The sequence below is a fragment of the Diceros bicornis genome, chromosome 37, assembly GCF_020826845.1.
Source record: "Diceros bicornis minor isolate mBicDic1 chromosome 37, mDicBic1.mat.cur, whole genome shotgun sequence".
Lineage (NCBI taxonomy): Eukaryota > Metazoa > Chordata > Mammalia > Perissodactyla > Rhinocerotidae > Diceros > Diceros bicornis.
Window position 1 is genome coordinate 25,198,926 of NC_080776.1, and position 16,786 is coordinate 25,215,711.

At 40.0% G+C, this 16,786-nt stretch overlaps 1 protein-coding gene across 6 annotated transcripts in view; it reads left to right on the forward strand.

Moving 5' to 3' along the window:
* LRRFIP1 (LRR binding FLII interacting protein 1) overlaps positions 1–16,786 on the forward strand; it is a 146,363-nt gene that overhangs the window by 81,504 nt on the left and 48,073 nt on the right. Inside the window, exons 3-6 of one of the 6 annotated variants that reach the window (XM_058533288.1) lie at positions 6,764–6,808; positions 7,423–7,473; positions 10,202–10,240; positions 14,381–14,440. The exons of the other annotated variants lie outside the window; for them this stretch is intronic. Of the exons in view, the coding sequence (XP_058389271.1) occupies positions 6,764–6,808; positions 7,423–7,473; positions 10,202–10,240; positions 14,381–14,440 (195 nt within the window). The remainder of the gene's footprint in view (positions 1–6,763; positions 6,809–7,422; positions 7,474–10,201; positions 10,241–14,380; positions 14,441–16,786) is intronic. 6 annotated transcript variants of the gene reach the window in all.

Below are 16,786 nucleotides of genomic sequence, written 5' to 3' on the forward strand. Positions count from 1 at the left end.
GGTGATGTGATAACTAGGTGATGTGGTGATCAGGGTGCATCTCTTTTGTAACTACTGATGATAAACATTTTTGTTGGAGGTACTATGTTTAATATAGTCATAATGTTGAATATGTTTACCTAGGTTCACCCATATAAGGCTAGAAACACCAAGTTTCTAATCTTAGAGTTTTGGCAGCACTTTGAACAATGCCTGACATGGTCAGTGTTTTGTTGAATGAATGAATTAGTGAATGAATAAATGAAGTAGATATCTCAGTATTTCCTAGTGATTACTACAAAATTAGGAGAACCTGTGAAGCAAACTGATATGTCAGTGTGTGAGAATAAGCCTTTTTAAAAAAAATTTCAGTTATATTTTAGTGATCACTCTGTTTAGTGGAATTTTCCTGGTATTCTTTTCATGTCTGCATGAATCAGAACGTGAAAGCATCTTTCTTCACTATTTGTGAATTTGACCAGTTGACTTTCCAATTAAATTTCAGTACTTTTTTGTTCAAATTTTATCACTGTGAAAAGTTGAAATTTTAAATTGAAGATGAGTACTTTTCCCATTAATGGTAATAGGGTATACAAATTTCTGCATTAGAAAGTAACAGGATGTTTATAGAGATTCATGTGGGTATGCCCAGGTTTCACCAATATTTGTAAAATAAGTTATGAAATTACTGATTATTTCAATGAGACTTCAAAATATTTTTTAATTCATATTTTACCACTATTCACTGTTTTTTTTCCCAATATGGCTTTTATTCATATTTCAGGGTACTTACAGAACCTTTCTTTCTGACGTTTCTACTTCTATAATTGGATTTTATATTTCTTTCCCTGTTTCTTTTGCCCTTCTCTCTAGATCTATCAGGTTCAAAAGGTAGGCTCTTCCTTCTTTATTTTCTAATTTGCATGTACTAGTTTTCCCTTGCTGAGGGCCTGGTCACCTTTCAGAAATAATGCCTCATGTTGAAAATACGTAGAAGTTCTTACTGCTTCTTTTACTGCTTTGTTATGAATTGGTTTGAACAAGAAAGCTTAGGTCCCCACTTATACTCTCACGAAAATCAACTGTCCATCAGAAACATATCTGTATACTGAATGCTTTTCCCATCTCCATTTTCTCAAGAAATTAGAAAATTGTTTCTTTGAGAAAAAAATGAACTCTGAGACAAAATAAAATCACATTTCAGAATTTAGGAAACCTTTTGAAATCAGATATTTATAGAGAAAGATTATCCTTCCATGTAATTTTATTAGAATATTTTTAAAATATCAATGCAAATTACCACACATTAAGAGATTATTACATACTATTTAAAAATCTGAGTAGAAAAGAAAATGACGATAGAACAATGAAATCCAATAGCTTAAAATAAACCTGTCCTCTCTCCCTGATATTCAGAGTCCTAATGTGCATCTCTGTTTCCTAGTGTCGGGGGAAGAGGGAGAATCTCCCTCTGCCCTTTCCCTTAGGGTTCTTCTGGCTGGCCAAATAATCAACAAGACAGGTTAGCAGGAGAAAATAATACCAAGTTTAATAACATGTATACATGGGAGAAAGCAGGGACACTGCGTTTCTCAACACAATAGCAGAAATTCTCATCTTAAATACCATCTTCTTCTAAAGACAAAGGAGGATGTTGGGGGTGGGGGGTGTCAGTTACAGGAGATTACCACTAAAGCACTGTAAACAAGGGTAAGGTTATTATGCAGATTTAAGGCCTCACCTTCCACATTGATAAGTTTCTAGAAATGAGGTCATCCCCCCTCTTCCCAAGACAGAGAGGGAGATATCTTTACAAATGGAGATTTCCCTTATAAATGTAAATGTCTGTCTGGCAACTCCTTGCAGGGCCATCCAGAGAATGTGGCCAGAGAGACAGAACTTCCGATAAGATGGGCTTGTTGGTGCCTTTCCTATTGTAACATCTATTTTACGTTATATTACAGCCATCAGATGGAAGATCTGTTCCAGGAAGGAGCCACCATGTCAAATTCTTTAGGCAGTTAGTGGGGGAGGTCAAATGTCCTTCAGAGACAACAATCAAGGTAAAGAGATATATTTCAGGGTGGCCAAATTTTGATCTCCCACACTAGTTATTGTGAGAAGTAGCTGAGGTTTAGAAATAAATACACTAAGCAGGCCAGACACAACAAATAAAGAGAAAAACAACCAAGTCAACGTCTCCTGATTCAGCAATAATGTAGGAAGGAGTGAGCAGATTCCCTGAGAATTCATAGAATGTGTATACAGTGAGTCTTTCCCATAAATGAATTCAGTTTGTTACTTATGACATCTGTAATAGTTGCTTTTTATAAATCTATTTAGTTTATGGATAAAGAAAAACTAGATTTTTCTTTTAGAGCAGCTCAGCAAGTCAAAATAAGGTGACCATTTCAGAGGTTAAAACATGCAGGCCCTTTAAACACACTGTCAGTAAATTAAAATTCTGTCTTTGGATTTTTTTACTAACTACAATTCTCAATTGCTTTTCCTTCCTGCCCCCCCTCACTCTGAGTAACTACTGTCCTGAACAGTGTAAAGAAATCAGTGAAGTAGGTGCCAGAATCTATTTGTACTTTGTTAGTTTTTGGAGAGTCCAAGTATTGGAATGTATATTGAAGCTAGATCAAACCATGCTTACAGAGGCTTGGTCAGAATTTCACAGGTAGAAGGCAAGGCTTATGGGGCTGGGACCCCTCGCTGTAACTGACGGAGGAGGAGGACGTAATTGTCCAAAACCCAGACAAGGGACTCTCTGGTAATTACCACATTGATTCATTCCTTTCTAGTTCTAGATCACTAGTATTTTCTTTTTACTAGCTCACTGGGGATACATTGTTAGAACTTTGTCAGATGTTGTTTTGTATACAAAATAAAACTAGAGGGAGCTCAGGAAGCCCCCAGTGGAAAAGCAGATACACGTTTTATAATAAAGATGTGTCCAAGTAAGGGAAGGCTTTCCTTGTCACTAAGATTTGTGAAAAGGAAAAAGAAGCAGTAAACGTTCTCTCCCAGCCCATTGGGCTGTGTCGCATAATGGTTTCTCTTCTGTTGAATCGAAGCTATTTCTGAAAGTCGAGCACCTTTGCATTAGTCTGGCTCTCACTTCCCTCTGCATGACTCACTTGCTAATCATAGTCGTTTACATTTGAGCTATTGTATGCTTTCTGGAGTGTGCTGTGCTGGCCCTGCTAGCTCACATCAGAACTACCAGTGAATTGCACTTACTGTTTCTAGGGGTGCTCTCCCTCCGTGGAATGACATGGAAATGTAGCTAGAGTTACGGCAGCTGTTAATAAGGCCACCCGTGAACTAGATGAAAGATTTTGAAAACTGGTATCATGAAAAGAACAATAGTGTGCTGTGCTTGACACAGATATAGAATTGGCAAAAAGGAAAATAGAAAAATAGAAAAACCAAAAAAATAGAAGTGCGTTCCACTTCAAAGGCCCAGGGTTCACAGGTTTGGATCTCGGGCACGGACCTACACACCGCTCATCAAGCCCTGCTGTGGTGGCGTCCCACATATAAAATATAGGAAGGTTGGCACAGACGTTAGCTCAGGGCTGATCTTCCTGAACAACAGCAAAAAAAAACACTAAATTTTTTTTGCGAATTTATTTAGGTTCCCCTCCTTTTTTAAAATATATTTTCTTTCTGTCTTTGTAATTAAGCCATGAGATAAAAGAGAGTTGATGGCATCACATTTTACGTGTGAAAAATCTGGAATTTGACAGAGGGGGGAATAACATTAATTGAATGCAAAGTAGCTTTAAGCTGTTGCATTTCACATAAATGAAAGTTAAAACATGACTTTGGGAAGTGCAGCTTTTATTTCCTTTCTCAATTTGTATTCTGAGGAAAGTAACTTAACAGGAAAAGATCTGGCTCGTGTACGTATGATATTTCAGTTCTGTATCGGCTAAATTTTTTAAATGTTGTTAAATTCTCCTAATTTTTCCTCTTCTAATTTTCTACTTACTGCCGTCTCTAAGAGAAAGGGGCAAGACCATCGGAGAGCCAGATATTTCAAATCTGTCCACCCTTCAGAATAAACTGAAACTAAACCAGACATAGCAGCCGCATGTTTTGGCAACTGTAAAACAATTTCACAAATTGTCTTGTACTTCTCGCATCCAATTTTTTTCTTCTGATTATAAGATTTTAATGTGTAAAGAGGAGAATCACGTCTGGGTTATATGATATGGAGATTTGGTTGGTTGTTGCTTGATTTTCTTATTGGAAATTGAGAGAAAAGTGAGGGAAAAAGCAAAACCCCATTATTTGAGACTATGCTTGGGTTCCCACCCAACTTTGGAATTACTGGATTTAGTAACAGTAATAGCCATTCTGAGTCTGCTTTTCCAATTCCAACTTGGCCCATTGTGGTTTCGACAAGCAAGGCAAAAGCGTACAGGCGTTAGCTAAAGAAAAGGCTAGACATGACTGGGGAACATAATTTTTTTTCCCTGTCCAAGGACTTCTTCTGCAGGCTACTCAGTCGTCTTTCCCTCAGTGGCATGCTACAAAGACATGCAAAGTCCGTAGATTCTCATGGACCTAAATTTAGCATAGATATCAGATAGCTGGAGCAGGTGTATCAGAAACCTAGGGCTTGTCACACAGTTTCTCCCCCTGGCCTCTAGGTTTTCTCATTCCTGTTGTAGCAACATGGGAATGGCTCTCAGCTTTTGCGTCTCTTAAGCAGTGTCTTATTGCCTCTGTACATTTGCTCTGAAGGCATGCACAGCTTCGCTGAAGGGCTTGCAGTGCTGCTGGGCTAAGTTCCAACTCCTGGTCTCTACTGAGGCCGTCCCCTTGCCCCAGGAATGCTCTCTCCTGGGCTCTCTGTGCTTGACTGGGAGGGAGCGGGCTGGAGAGTCTGTCTTCACGGGCTCTCAACTACACAGACAGCTTCTGCAGAGCCTGGAGCGTGTTATTTACTGCTTTGCCTTGGCATGTTACTTTCCCGTGTGGCTTGGGCAGCAATTCGGAAATGCATGTTGGAACAGTTCCTTATGCGGTTACCTACTGTTTCACTTCTTGTTTAATTTTCTTCCCCTTCTATCTATAGAAATATTACGGGCTGGATACAAAATGGGGTGACATCGAGCAGTGGATGGTAGGCCTGGAATACCATTTTAAGAAACTTAAACAGTTTATAATTTGATTCTTATACAGTTTAATTGCCTTGATTGATTACTATTGCGCCCTAATTTAATACTAAGTGATTTTCTTCCGGGGACTTCTGCATCTGGCCTGATTGTTTACATCCCATACGAAGCCTGGTTAGAAACGGGCCTGGCCAGGCGTTTCTGTCTGGTCTGTTCAGCAGCCGCTGGCTCTGTCCGCCTTTGCTGTGGATCCCCGCCTCACCTTGTCTGCTCTGCCCACTGAAACCACTGTTCTTTGGTGAGAAAATTCCTTTACCTTCTGGACTTGTTTCCTAGGACAACTTCTCTGTCCTCCTAAGTCAAGTGAGAGCTGGTTCGCCCCTCATGATACCCCTGTCCTTACAACCCTCTCGGGAGGAGATGGTGCCCCAGGGCGAGAGGCTGCAGAAGGGGGAGCATTCCACTTGCTGTCTGCTGGTCCCTTCTCATTAATTCATCCACTTGAGTTCGTCCCATCTCTTCCCGTCCTTGACACCTTATTGACTGGCCTCATGGACATCATCACATACTTTTAGCATTTGAGGACCAGGCCAGTATGGAAATGTCCTATTCAGTGTCCCTTACACATAAAATAATCTAAGAACATGTAAAATTACCTCCTAACATCTTAGATACCTGTGTATAATATAAAAGAATAGTTCTTGAAATATAAAGAGCACACATTTCCTCTGTTGAAAAAAAACGATGAACTTCAACCTTTACTATGTGTAAACCATCATTTTAGGCTTATATGGCACAGGCAGATGTATTTTTATCAAATCTTAAGACACAGTTAAAAGATGTGTCATTGTTTTATATACCACTGAGAAAAACAAAAATGCTGCTAATTATAATGTGAGCAACTTTGATTATAAGATACACCCCGACTTCATAGATATCCAAATGTGAAAAACTGTGTCTTAGAACACACAAAATATAGTAGATAGGGTGACATTCTTGTTGGATCTTTTATGGAAATGATTTATCTTCTGATTCCTGAAGAGAAGAGAGTAAGGTTCTGATTGTAAAAAAAAAAAAAAAAAAAAAAAGGAGATTGATTTAAATGGACCATGTTCCAGGGGGCCGGCCTGGTGGTGCAAGCGGTTAAGTGCGGGCGCTCTGCTGCGGCGGCCCGGGGTTCACCGGTTCGGATCCCGGGCATGCATGGACGCACCGCTTGTGAAGCCATGCTGTGGCGGCGTCCCATATAAAGTGGAGGAAGATGGGCATGGATGTTAGCCCAGGGCCAGTCTTCCTCAGCAAAAAAGAGGAGGATTGGCAGGTGTTAGCTCAGGGCCGATCTTCCTCACAAAATAAATAAATAAATAAATGGACCATTTACAGAAATTAGGAAAAAATTAAGACCCAGCTTCTTTCCCATCACATGCTTTACAGCCAAAGTGGAATATGCCAGTTATTTGTGTGCTTAAGTACCCCTCCACCCAGAAGAAAATGTTTCCCCCAGCAGTTTAATTGAAGCCTTTTAATGAAAGCAAAGAAAATATTTATTTGACATTTATACCAGAAATACTGTATTGCGTCACACCTGGACTATGTGAGGCCTCTCTGTCTGTTTCTAACCTTCTTACACTCTTCCCCTCTTGCTTTCGTAGGAAGACAGCGAGCGCTACTCGCGCAGATCCAGGAGAAACACGTCGGTTAGTACTGCGTTCACTCATTACAGGGGGCATTTTGATTGAAGTCTAATTTGTAGCTTTGGTGGCTAAAATACATAAATTATATAGATATGTCTTAATGATATCTATGTATATCTTAATGATGTTTATGAAAGAAATTAACTAATACTGATATTATTACCTAAACAAAGCCTGTGAATTCAGCTTTTAGCATTTTTTGACCTAATTTGGTGAGGGGAGAGTGTTTGCGAAATTTCTGACTATTAAAATATTCATGATGGTTTTTCTGCTTTTTTTTTTTGCTTTTGAATACTCATGAATAATTTGCAGAGTAATATGCACTGAGGCGCTATGTATTTGTAGGTTACCGGCAAAGTAGATAACACTACTTTAATGCAATTAATTTAAAGCCTTATTATCAAGAAACAGTCCTCTGTAAACAGAGGTGCACAAACAAAACGCATTTGGGGAAGACCTAGGCGCAGGTCCACTGAGACCCTCTGAGATGCTGGCGGATCAGTCCGCCCCACTACTATGGTGTCGGATCAGCCGCGTCCCTCTGAGAGCTGGGCATTGGTTTCCTCATGTGTCTTATGTTATCACTTCATGGTTGTTTTCATCCTTTCTTTCACTAGGCTTCTGATGAAGATGAGCACATGTCAGTGGGTAGTCGTGGAAGTCTGAGGGTCAGTAACCAGAATGATTGAGTTTGCATGGTCCGTTTTGTGGTCGAAGTTCTTTGCTTTTTCATCTCTGCATTCAAATATCTTGTTCATTATCCCTGTAGTCTTATAGTCAATATCTAACTGACAAGATGCTTGTTTAAAATCTAATCGATAGTGGGATGTCTCTTTGTTGTTGTAGAGAGATTATTAATGAGCATAGGCATTTTTGTTGTGACTTCCTCCCAGGAGTGGAAGTCATAATTTTTTTCTGTTTTTCCACATCACAAAACTGCCACCCCTTGCTAGGTTGTCTCAGCATTGGTGGTGTGATGAAGGCAATGTGAAGGCACATTCTGTCCTTAAGTCCTCGTGCCTATTTGCATACATGCTCCCCAATCACATTTCAATTTCAGATAATTATTATTCAGCAATGTTTTTACATAGCTCCTTGAAAGCTGCTGGAGGCTGCCTGGTGGAAAATTGGAGCAGATTGGATCCGTAAGACCCAGTCTGTTCACCTTCAGGAGCCTTTCCTTTCATCAGCTATAATGAAATCTCTTCATCGCTGACAGCTTGATGGTTGATAAACCATTTCCTGATAAACCAGGAAATACACATTCTTCCTTAAACATTCCAAAAATCTTCATAATTATACTTGAAAAAATTGCATGCTTTAGGAAGTGAAGTAGAGAAACTAGGTTTTGCTTAGTGCTTTAAGTTAGTAAATTAGTCTGAGCCTGTCAGTTTAGTTTACCACAAGGTTAAAATTGCATCTCATTGCTGGTAATAATCAGGTCTCAATGCAGCCACTCCATTTTACTTAAGGACTATCTTGAGCGGAAGGCTTGTTTTTAATCAGCATGACAATTAAATCGTAATATCACTCCTAGACTTCTTATAGATGCACTAAATGTGCATTTAGTTTGGCTGTCTATAACAATAAACTATGATGGTGACACGTTGTTGTTGTGCTGTTAAGCAGTCATTGTCATTGTCCTTGCCATGCCAAGAGCAGATCCACAGTGGTTGTGCCAGAAAGTTATGGTTCAAATGTGAAGTCAGTTAAAGAGCTTCCTTGCTATTTGAAACTTTCTCCTTAGCCATACAGTTGTAACTTCCTCATAGACCCTCTGACATAGTTAGAGGGAGTAAGATTTATGTAACCAAAATGTTATAAATACAAAACTCGGTGTGCAGAATCCGTAAACAAGGCACAGAAATTACAGCTGTCGAGCAGGCCCAGGAAAAGGTTGAGCCCTTGAAACCAAGTGAAGAAGATGCTTTCCAGGAGGAGGGGTGTAATCAGTGAGTGTAGGACTGAGGACTGCCCATTGGCCTTAGCATCACGGAGGACATTGGTGACCTTGACAAGGGAACTTTTGATGGACATGGTGAGAGCAAACTCTGATTGATATGGGCACATGAGAGAACAAGAGAGAAATTGCAGCAGAATCCAAATATCTCTATCAAAATATCACTTTCAGATCTATAATCCTCCTGAAATTGTATGCAGAATTTTATGTATACTTACATTTTGGGGGGCAAAGAATTTATCACTTTCTGAAGATTCTCGGAGGGTTTCCTGATCGCAAAGAGTTTAAAACTATTGCAGTATGAGTGAGTGTTAGGGTGTTTATAGCATTCATTTCGTTTTCAGTGATTTTACACAGAAATGAGTTAAATTTATTGGTTGGACACCATTCTTTGCCAAGATATCAAGCATATTTGCTTTAAGGTATAAAATTTTATAGAGGAAGTTCACAAGTAGGATGCTAAGTAAAAGAGAGGGAGAAAGTGGAAAACCAACAGTGGGTGGGATTTTCATTTTTAGCCACATGGTTGGCTACACTGCACTTTTCCATGACGTACTTGATCTGAAGAAATAACTCTCTTCAAAAACCACAGATCTGGAGAACTTGGATCCTGGAGATAAGAGTCAAACCTCGTAATTTTTATAGGCACAGAACAAGCCCAGAGCAGTTAAGAGGCCTGCTCAGGGCCACAGTCTTTTTGACAGCGCCAGTCCCCCACCCCCAACCCTCAGGGGCCTGGAAGCTCTGGCCCCTTTTAGTTGGTGGGCCAGGCAAGGGGACCAGCATGGGTACCACCTGCCCTGATGAGAGGCTCTTATCTCACTCCATCTGACTCCATTGCTATGTAGGGTTGATTTGTGCTGTTTTGATGTATTTTAATATCCTGAAATCTTTAGTTTGCGAAGTTCTGATTTAAGATCATATCTTTTATTTCTTGACTTTTCCAAAACACAGGCCTTCTTCGTTCAACTCACAGTTATGGTAAACCCTTTAAAAAGGGTGCAATTTTACTGTTCTAGTGTTTATATGGATATTCTTCTCAGAAAATCTAGATTTTGGATATCATAAGTTTTTAATTTTCCTTGTTTAAAAATTGAGAGTGATGTATCTGTTCGCGTTTTGCCTAACATAAATAGAATGGGTTTTGTAGAGGAGGAAATGAGATTGCTCAAACCGCTTAAGATTTCATGAATTATAGCTACCTTTGCTGTGAAAGTTTTATTTAATGTTATTGGATTTTACGGTAGCTGTCACTCCAATGGAATTCCTTTTGTAAATACACGAGATCCTAGTCATGAAAAAAAATGCAATTTTGTTAAGATTTTCAGGATTGCTTGTTTTTGGTTTTATGTTTTGTTATGTTTTACTTAGCTTTTTAATTGATTTTTGGCAACTCTCTTTTCTGAGATCTTCCTCTTCCATTCTGACTCTGACAGTTGCAGCCTGACTTGGAGTATGGGGCTCCCTACACCTGGGTGAGACGGTCGGATGGACTTGCTGTGTGATCCTAACAGTGTTGTGTGACAGATAATAACCTATGGTGTTTTCACTAATCATGGACGTTTGTCCAAGTCCATCTGTGTCCAAAAAGACATGTATGCCATCATCAGTCTTTACCTGGGGGCCGAGGGCCGGAGGGCAGGTCCACCCACCAGAGTGAGAGCTCTTCCCAGAGCCTCCTGGCGCAGCTCTGATCCTCGTGGATGGGCTCTGGAACCCCGAACTCCCTCACTCACTGGGGGTCCATGAGCACCAGCTGTGTGCCACGTGCTGTGCCAGCAGCTGTGGACACCAGGATGGAAAAAGAAAGCGTCCTACTTTCAAGATCAGATCAAGAATTCCCAATGCCCCTACATTTCCTTTAAAAAATTGAATTTAAAGTCATTTTATCTAAAAGTGAAAAATTAATTATTTTTTACTATATATCCATTTAAATTCAGTGTCCCATCTGGCTCTTTTGCCAGAAAGTGCTTTTTGAGTTCCAGTTCCAGTAACAAAAACAAAGCCTTTAGAATTAAATTCTGGAATTTCCCTTCGTACCTCTGTTCTGTGCCTTATGCTTTCTGAAAGCCTGTAAACGTAAACTTCAGTTCTAAGAAGAAAAAATGTCGTCTCACCAGAAAGTACACTCAGCATCAAGAGTGATTCAGGACTGAATTTCTTATAGCACGTTATACACGTCTTCACTTTCAGGACTTTCTTTCAAAGCATCTTTCTTTAAAAGCATCAAGATTCCATCGCATCTCAAAATTATTTAGCAAATTCCCATTTTAAAAATGTAGTTTTGGGGTTTGGCGCGCTCCGCTTCGGCAGCCTGGGTTTGCGAGTGCGGATCCTAGGCGTGGACCCACACCACTTGTCAGCCATGCTGTAGTGGCATCCCACGTACAAAATAAAGGAAGACTGGCACAGATGTTAGCTCAGGGCTAATCTTCCTCAAGCAAAAAAAGAGGAAGATTGGCAACAGATGTTAGCTCAGGGCGAATCTTCCCCAGCAAAAAAAAAAAATGTAGTTTTACCTTTAAGATGATAATAGTGCCGTACATCTGCATAGCACACTTGACCCTGAGCCTCCTAGTGGGGCTGCTGTTCTGCACTTAACAGAGAGGAGAACCAAGGATGGAGTGAAGGCTACAGGCATTCCAGCCCAGTCTCGGGCTAAGCCACTGGCGAGGGGGGGACCTGCTGTGGACAGCAGGAAGTGCAGACATGTAATTAGCTTCAGAAAGTGCTCCTCACAGAATCTCCCAGAGCGCTTCATCACTGCCCCTGGGGGATGAGAGCATTTCTGTGACACTGTAATTCCAGCAGCTCTTCCATTCTTTGAGTAATTGCATGTTTCTAGATTTTTAGCCTTTTTATTTTAAGCTCAAAGTAAATTATATTTAAGGGCCAGTGCCTGGTGGAATGAATGAATGTATGTGTTAGCAATAGTCAGGAACACTTTTTGGATTTCATTTTTATTTTCAGTTTTCATTCTGTTTTAAAACTAAATTGAGGGCATTTAAGAGTTATGATTTTGCCTGTCTTACTTGGTTTCCCATCTGTAATGCCCTTGAAGGTGATCTGTCTTTTGACTCAGTAGAAAAATAATCTAACATTATTAATGAAGTGTTAACAATTGATTTTTGCATGGTCACATGTGCAGTTCGTTAGTGCTCTGATAACACTGCATGGGAGTTGTTGGCATTCTGACTAACCACGAGTTACATTAGAATATTAGAATAATTGGTCTTGATAGAGCATTTATCCTTGTCTCTCATTTATCCTCTTGAAAAATGTGAATTTGTGAATGTCTTTTTCGTTTTGTTCTCTTACAGCAGTGCTTCTCAATGTTACTGTATGTAAGATTCACCTGGGGAACTTATTAAAATGCATATTTCTTGGCCCCTAGGGAGCATGTTAAAATGCATATTCTTGGGTCTCTAGGTATTCTGATTTCCTAGGTCAGGGGCCCACGGTCCTAAGGACACCAGGTGACCATGATGCAGGTGGTTGGCGCAGTAAGGAATGTTGAAGAAAAATTCTGTAGAGCAAAGCTAGTTGAACCTCAGAGACCTGAGTTAAGATGAAGTGGATGTGCTGTCTGTGGACTTTTTATTCTAATGTTGTTATGGTTAATTTTCAACTCTCCTTATCCTGTTATACCACATAAAAACAGCTCAATCTATCAAAATTAATGCATAAAAACTACCCAAGAGGAGAAAGTTGGTGGTGTTCTTTAAGAAGGCCAAAGTTCTTTTCACTATAGAGATGTTGTCAACAAGAGCCTATAGATTTGGGAACACATTCTAGGAATATATTCCCTGTGGCAGAATTCCATTACAACAGAAGAAGGTGGATATTCCAGAGAGCCTTTGAAGTGAGAGTTTTTGGTGTGTTTTCCTGGAAGGCCAGAAGAGCAATAATGATAAATGAGAGAGTGCATTCATTCCCTGTCCCAACCTTCCCCCTCCTCCTGCTCTGTGCTGCAGGCTAAGTTAGAGAATGAGAAGATATGAGGAAGAATTCCTCTAAAGCAGTATGTATTTATAAGCAACAATGGAAAGCCAGAGGGTTTATATATGTAATACATTTTTCTTCCTCATTTATTAGTAAAGTAAAAGTCATCTAAAATTGATTGATGTCAGCCTTCATTATTATATTAATTTTTTTCAGAAACTAATTTTTATGAAGATATGCAGATTGAGGTCTGAAATATACAAGTCCTTGACATGCATTTCCGTTATCAGACAATCTTGTCGGTCGAGAGAAGAAATTAGGCTGAGTAAAATTCCTGCAAATCTCCAAAGGTTTTTTTACTGTTAACTTTATTTCAGAAATGTTTTACCATTACTCATAGAATTTTTGAATTTAATGTTGAGGGATATCTCCATACTCTCTTGTTTAATGTAGAAACTTCAAGTTGATTGGTTTGTTTTTTGAGTTATAGCAAAAGTAAATATATACTTTCAGAGTCACGATTTCATGAATCTAGATTTATAATCTGTCTGGAAATTCATTTATTTATTCTACATTAATGTCATAGCTGCCAAATATGTGCTAAAGAGTTGCCCCTCCCCTTTTTAATCAGATTTAATCCTCACAGTGGCCTTGTAAAGTATATACTACTGTGCACATTTTCACAGCTGAGGAAGTGGAGGTTCCGGTGGATTCAATAACTTGCTGAAGGTGACATGACAAAGCTTCTGTTGGGAATCTAGACTCATGTCCATGACCACCTGGCGTCTCTTTCCATTTTCACCGGTCGTGGACCGTTCCTCCTTTTTCTATCACAAGAGCAGGCTGTGTCTCTGTCACTTGACAGCTCTTATCTTGCATCAGTACAAATCTCCTTACAAATGAGAGAGAGCAGTTCTAGAAAGCCCGAGCTTTGGCTGAAGGAAACTTGGGCTGGGAGTAGAGAAGAGAAGAGAGACAGGCATACACCAAACTTAATTATTCTCTTTTCTAGAGACAGATTATGAAATCATGTCCTCAGATTTCATTTTGAAAAATAAAGTAGGAAGACCAGATGAATGAAAAACTAATATAGAGGATACACCCCCATGATAAATGTTTTCTCTGTGATGAACTTTTGCATATAATTATAGATTGCATAGAAGCTCTTCCTGATTCTTCTGAATACAGCTGCATAATGGGCCATCATTGTCAGGGACTCACCCTGAACCAAGAACTGAAAAGGAATTGACTCAGGCCGAGTCATTCCCCATTGCTTGGCATTCAGGCTTCTCGAAAGCTAGGATTTCGCAGTACTACTGTAAAACCGGAAACGAGAAAGCCTCCGAGGAAACAACTGCTCCCAGGCCCACGGGCTTCACTCCGCTGGGGACTTGGCATTGCCTTAAGTCCTAGAGTGCTGCGTGCTTACAAGTAACACCAGGAGGACCGATCTGATTCCCCCGCCTGTGCTGATCTCTCCTGAGCTGTAGTGGAGCAGATCAGGAGCCTGGAGGCATTTGGGCACGCTAGGATTTGTGCTATCCTGGCTTATCGTTCACCTGCTCCACTAAGGAAGCTCGGTTTATACCCGGCCAGTTCTTCCTTGCTGATCTGTACCTGTGTCTTCATTTGTATACTGATGTCAGTTTTTCTTCTTTTCTTCACTGAAACAGACAAATGGTTATGATGGAGAATTACATGGATCACAGTCCCTGAATAGCAGATCTAGCAGGGTTAGTATAGAAAATGTGCATGGCGCAGAATTCACACAGGTTGCTGCAGATCTTTTTCAAACATTGCGAAATTTAGCAGCTGCTTTGCTTTGTTTCTGTGTTATAGTGGGTCTCCCTTTTTCCCCTAGTGCATAGTAGAATGAAAGACAATGGTTTTCAACTAGTAAACATTCTTAGAATGTTAGTTTCCTAACATTCTAAGTGTCGGTGTAAGAGATCAGTATAAGAATCTCTGAGACTAGCTCTTTCATTATTGTACTGCCCTAGGTGTGTGTGTATGTGTATATTAAGTATAGTCAGCTTTCAAATAGACTTCAATTCGACATTTTCACAGTCTTCCATATTTCTCATTTGTAATTCTAAAGACACGTGTACTAGAGCCTGTGTTTTCCTGAACACTGATGCTTGGAATGCTCCCAGTTCGGGGGTAGGAGGCAGGTGAGGAGCAGAGTAATCTCTCTAGTGCGAGAGAGGAGAAGAAGGAACCCACTGCAGGAGAGGCAGAGGTGGGAGAAGCCTTGGGTTTATCCAGGAGGTCTTTGGGGATTTCAGAAGGTTCAACTGGATACATTTTAATTAAGTTTCATGACCTTCCGCAGATCTGTTATACATTCAATTACTCAAAATTTTCCTGTTCTTCCAGTTATTTCATTTTTTCCCTTATAGTAATAAATTTTACTGGGTGTGTAAAACAGTATTTCTTTTAACTTATCTTAATTACATTAAGATATATCATATATACACTTAAATTATATTCTAAGGCTTCAGAGGGGGTACCCCAGCCCCATCTTAGCTTTCTGAAACTGGCTGATCCGGTTTTTACCCTCTCGTCCCTATTAAGGATTGCATACACTTCTATGCTATTTCATATAAGCTTTTCTCATTCTAGACTAAAAAATCCTCCCACATAAAGGCTATGTCTTCCTATTTATGTTGCTTTTCGCATTGACATCCTTTGGACTTTCTCCAATTCTGTTATGTTTTTCCTTAAAGTAATACAGCACCCTGAGACACAAGCAAGCAGCGTGCCATTCTGTCTTGGGGGGATGTTGACAGTTCTGCTTCCTGTGCTCAGCATTCTCGAAGACTCCTTAGTGCTGACACTATAAGACAAGAGCTGCAATAGTCTCTGATGGCCCCAGACTGCTTGTGGGGGGGGGTGTTATTGACTAGTTTGCAACTTTTTACCCTAAATGCATTGTTTCACCGTAATTGATCACAAAGAATCATAGTTTAAAGTTGGAAGTTACTTCAGAAGTTCTTTAGTCCACCTTCTCCCCAATATTAGGTTCTTCTCCAGAATATCCCGAACACAGAGTTGCCAACATGTTTGTGACAGTGCAAGGTGACATCAAGCTCTATGTTGTACATATATCCATGTATTTTAATCTTTGATTTTTAGGTTAAAGCAGTAAAAGTGTGCTTTGTGCTTTAGTTAAGATTTAAGTAATGCCTCTAGAAGTTAAATATGAAAGAACTTGATGATAAAACTGTTCGCCACAAAGTGAAATTGGATATACAATCGATTTAATAAATAATCAGGACACATAATGATTGAAGAACCCAGTAACCTACATCTAATGCAGCATCTTATATAGGAAGATCCCAGAGCTGAAAACTCCAGAACAGTGTGAGGATGGGCTTGGAGAAAAGACTGGATGGGAATGAGAAGTTTCATAGATGTCGGAAATACCAGACTATGGGAAGGAATAAAATGACCAGACTGATGATAAGGGTTTGCAAATATCTGTTTCCTCTATGAGGGAACTCAGAGTCTCCATAGGAGGAGGGCTGTGTGATCATCATTTTATGTCTTCATGTGTAATGTTCACACACATCCTCTCCCCATCCAGATTCTTGGTTGGATGTGATCTTTATAAAGACACCATAAAGACGGCTACAGGACATTTGCGTTCTGTGGATAATGGTTCTCAGCTGGAAGGGGGAGTGGCTCCCTCAGGCTCGCGTCACCTCCCGGGAGCTTCTGGGCTGAGCTGGAGCCCTCAGGTGTGCTGACCTGAAGACTGACAATTTTGCCATAAATGGAATTTCAGTTAGCTAAGAAGTTATGTAATACTGAAAGTCTGGAGTAGGAGGTTGTAGATGGTCCATCATGAGATTTAGTAAGTAGTTACAAATAATACTAGAGATGCGAAACTGAGAAACAGTAACAGTTAAACCACACAACATCACGGAGACAAACACTGAAACATAAAATATAGCTTAGGGCCTCTAGTTGTTAAGAATTGCTGCTGTGGCAGAGTGTCTCGATTCTTTAGCTCCATCGGCATTCCTGCGTACTAATGGTGCTTTGGTTGTATAATTTTATACTTGCCTTTTGACGGG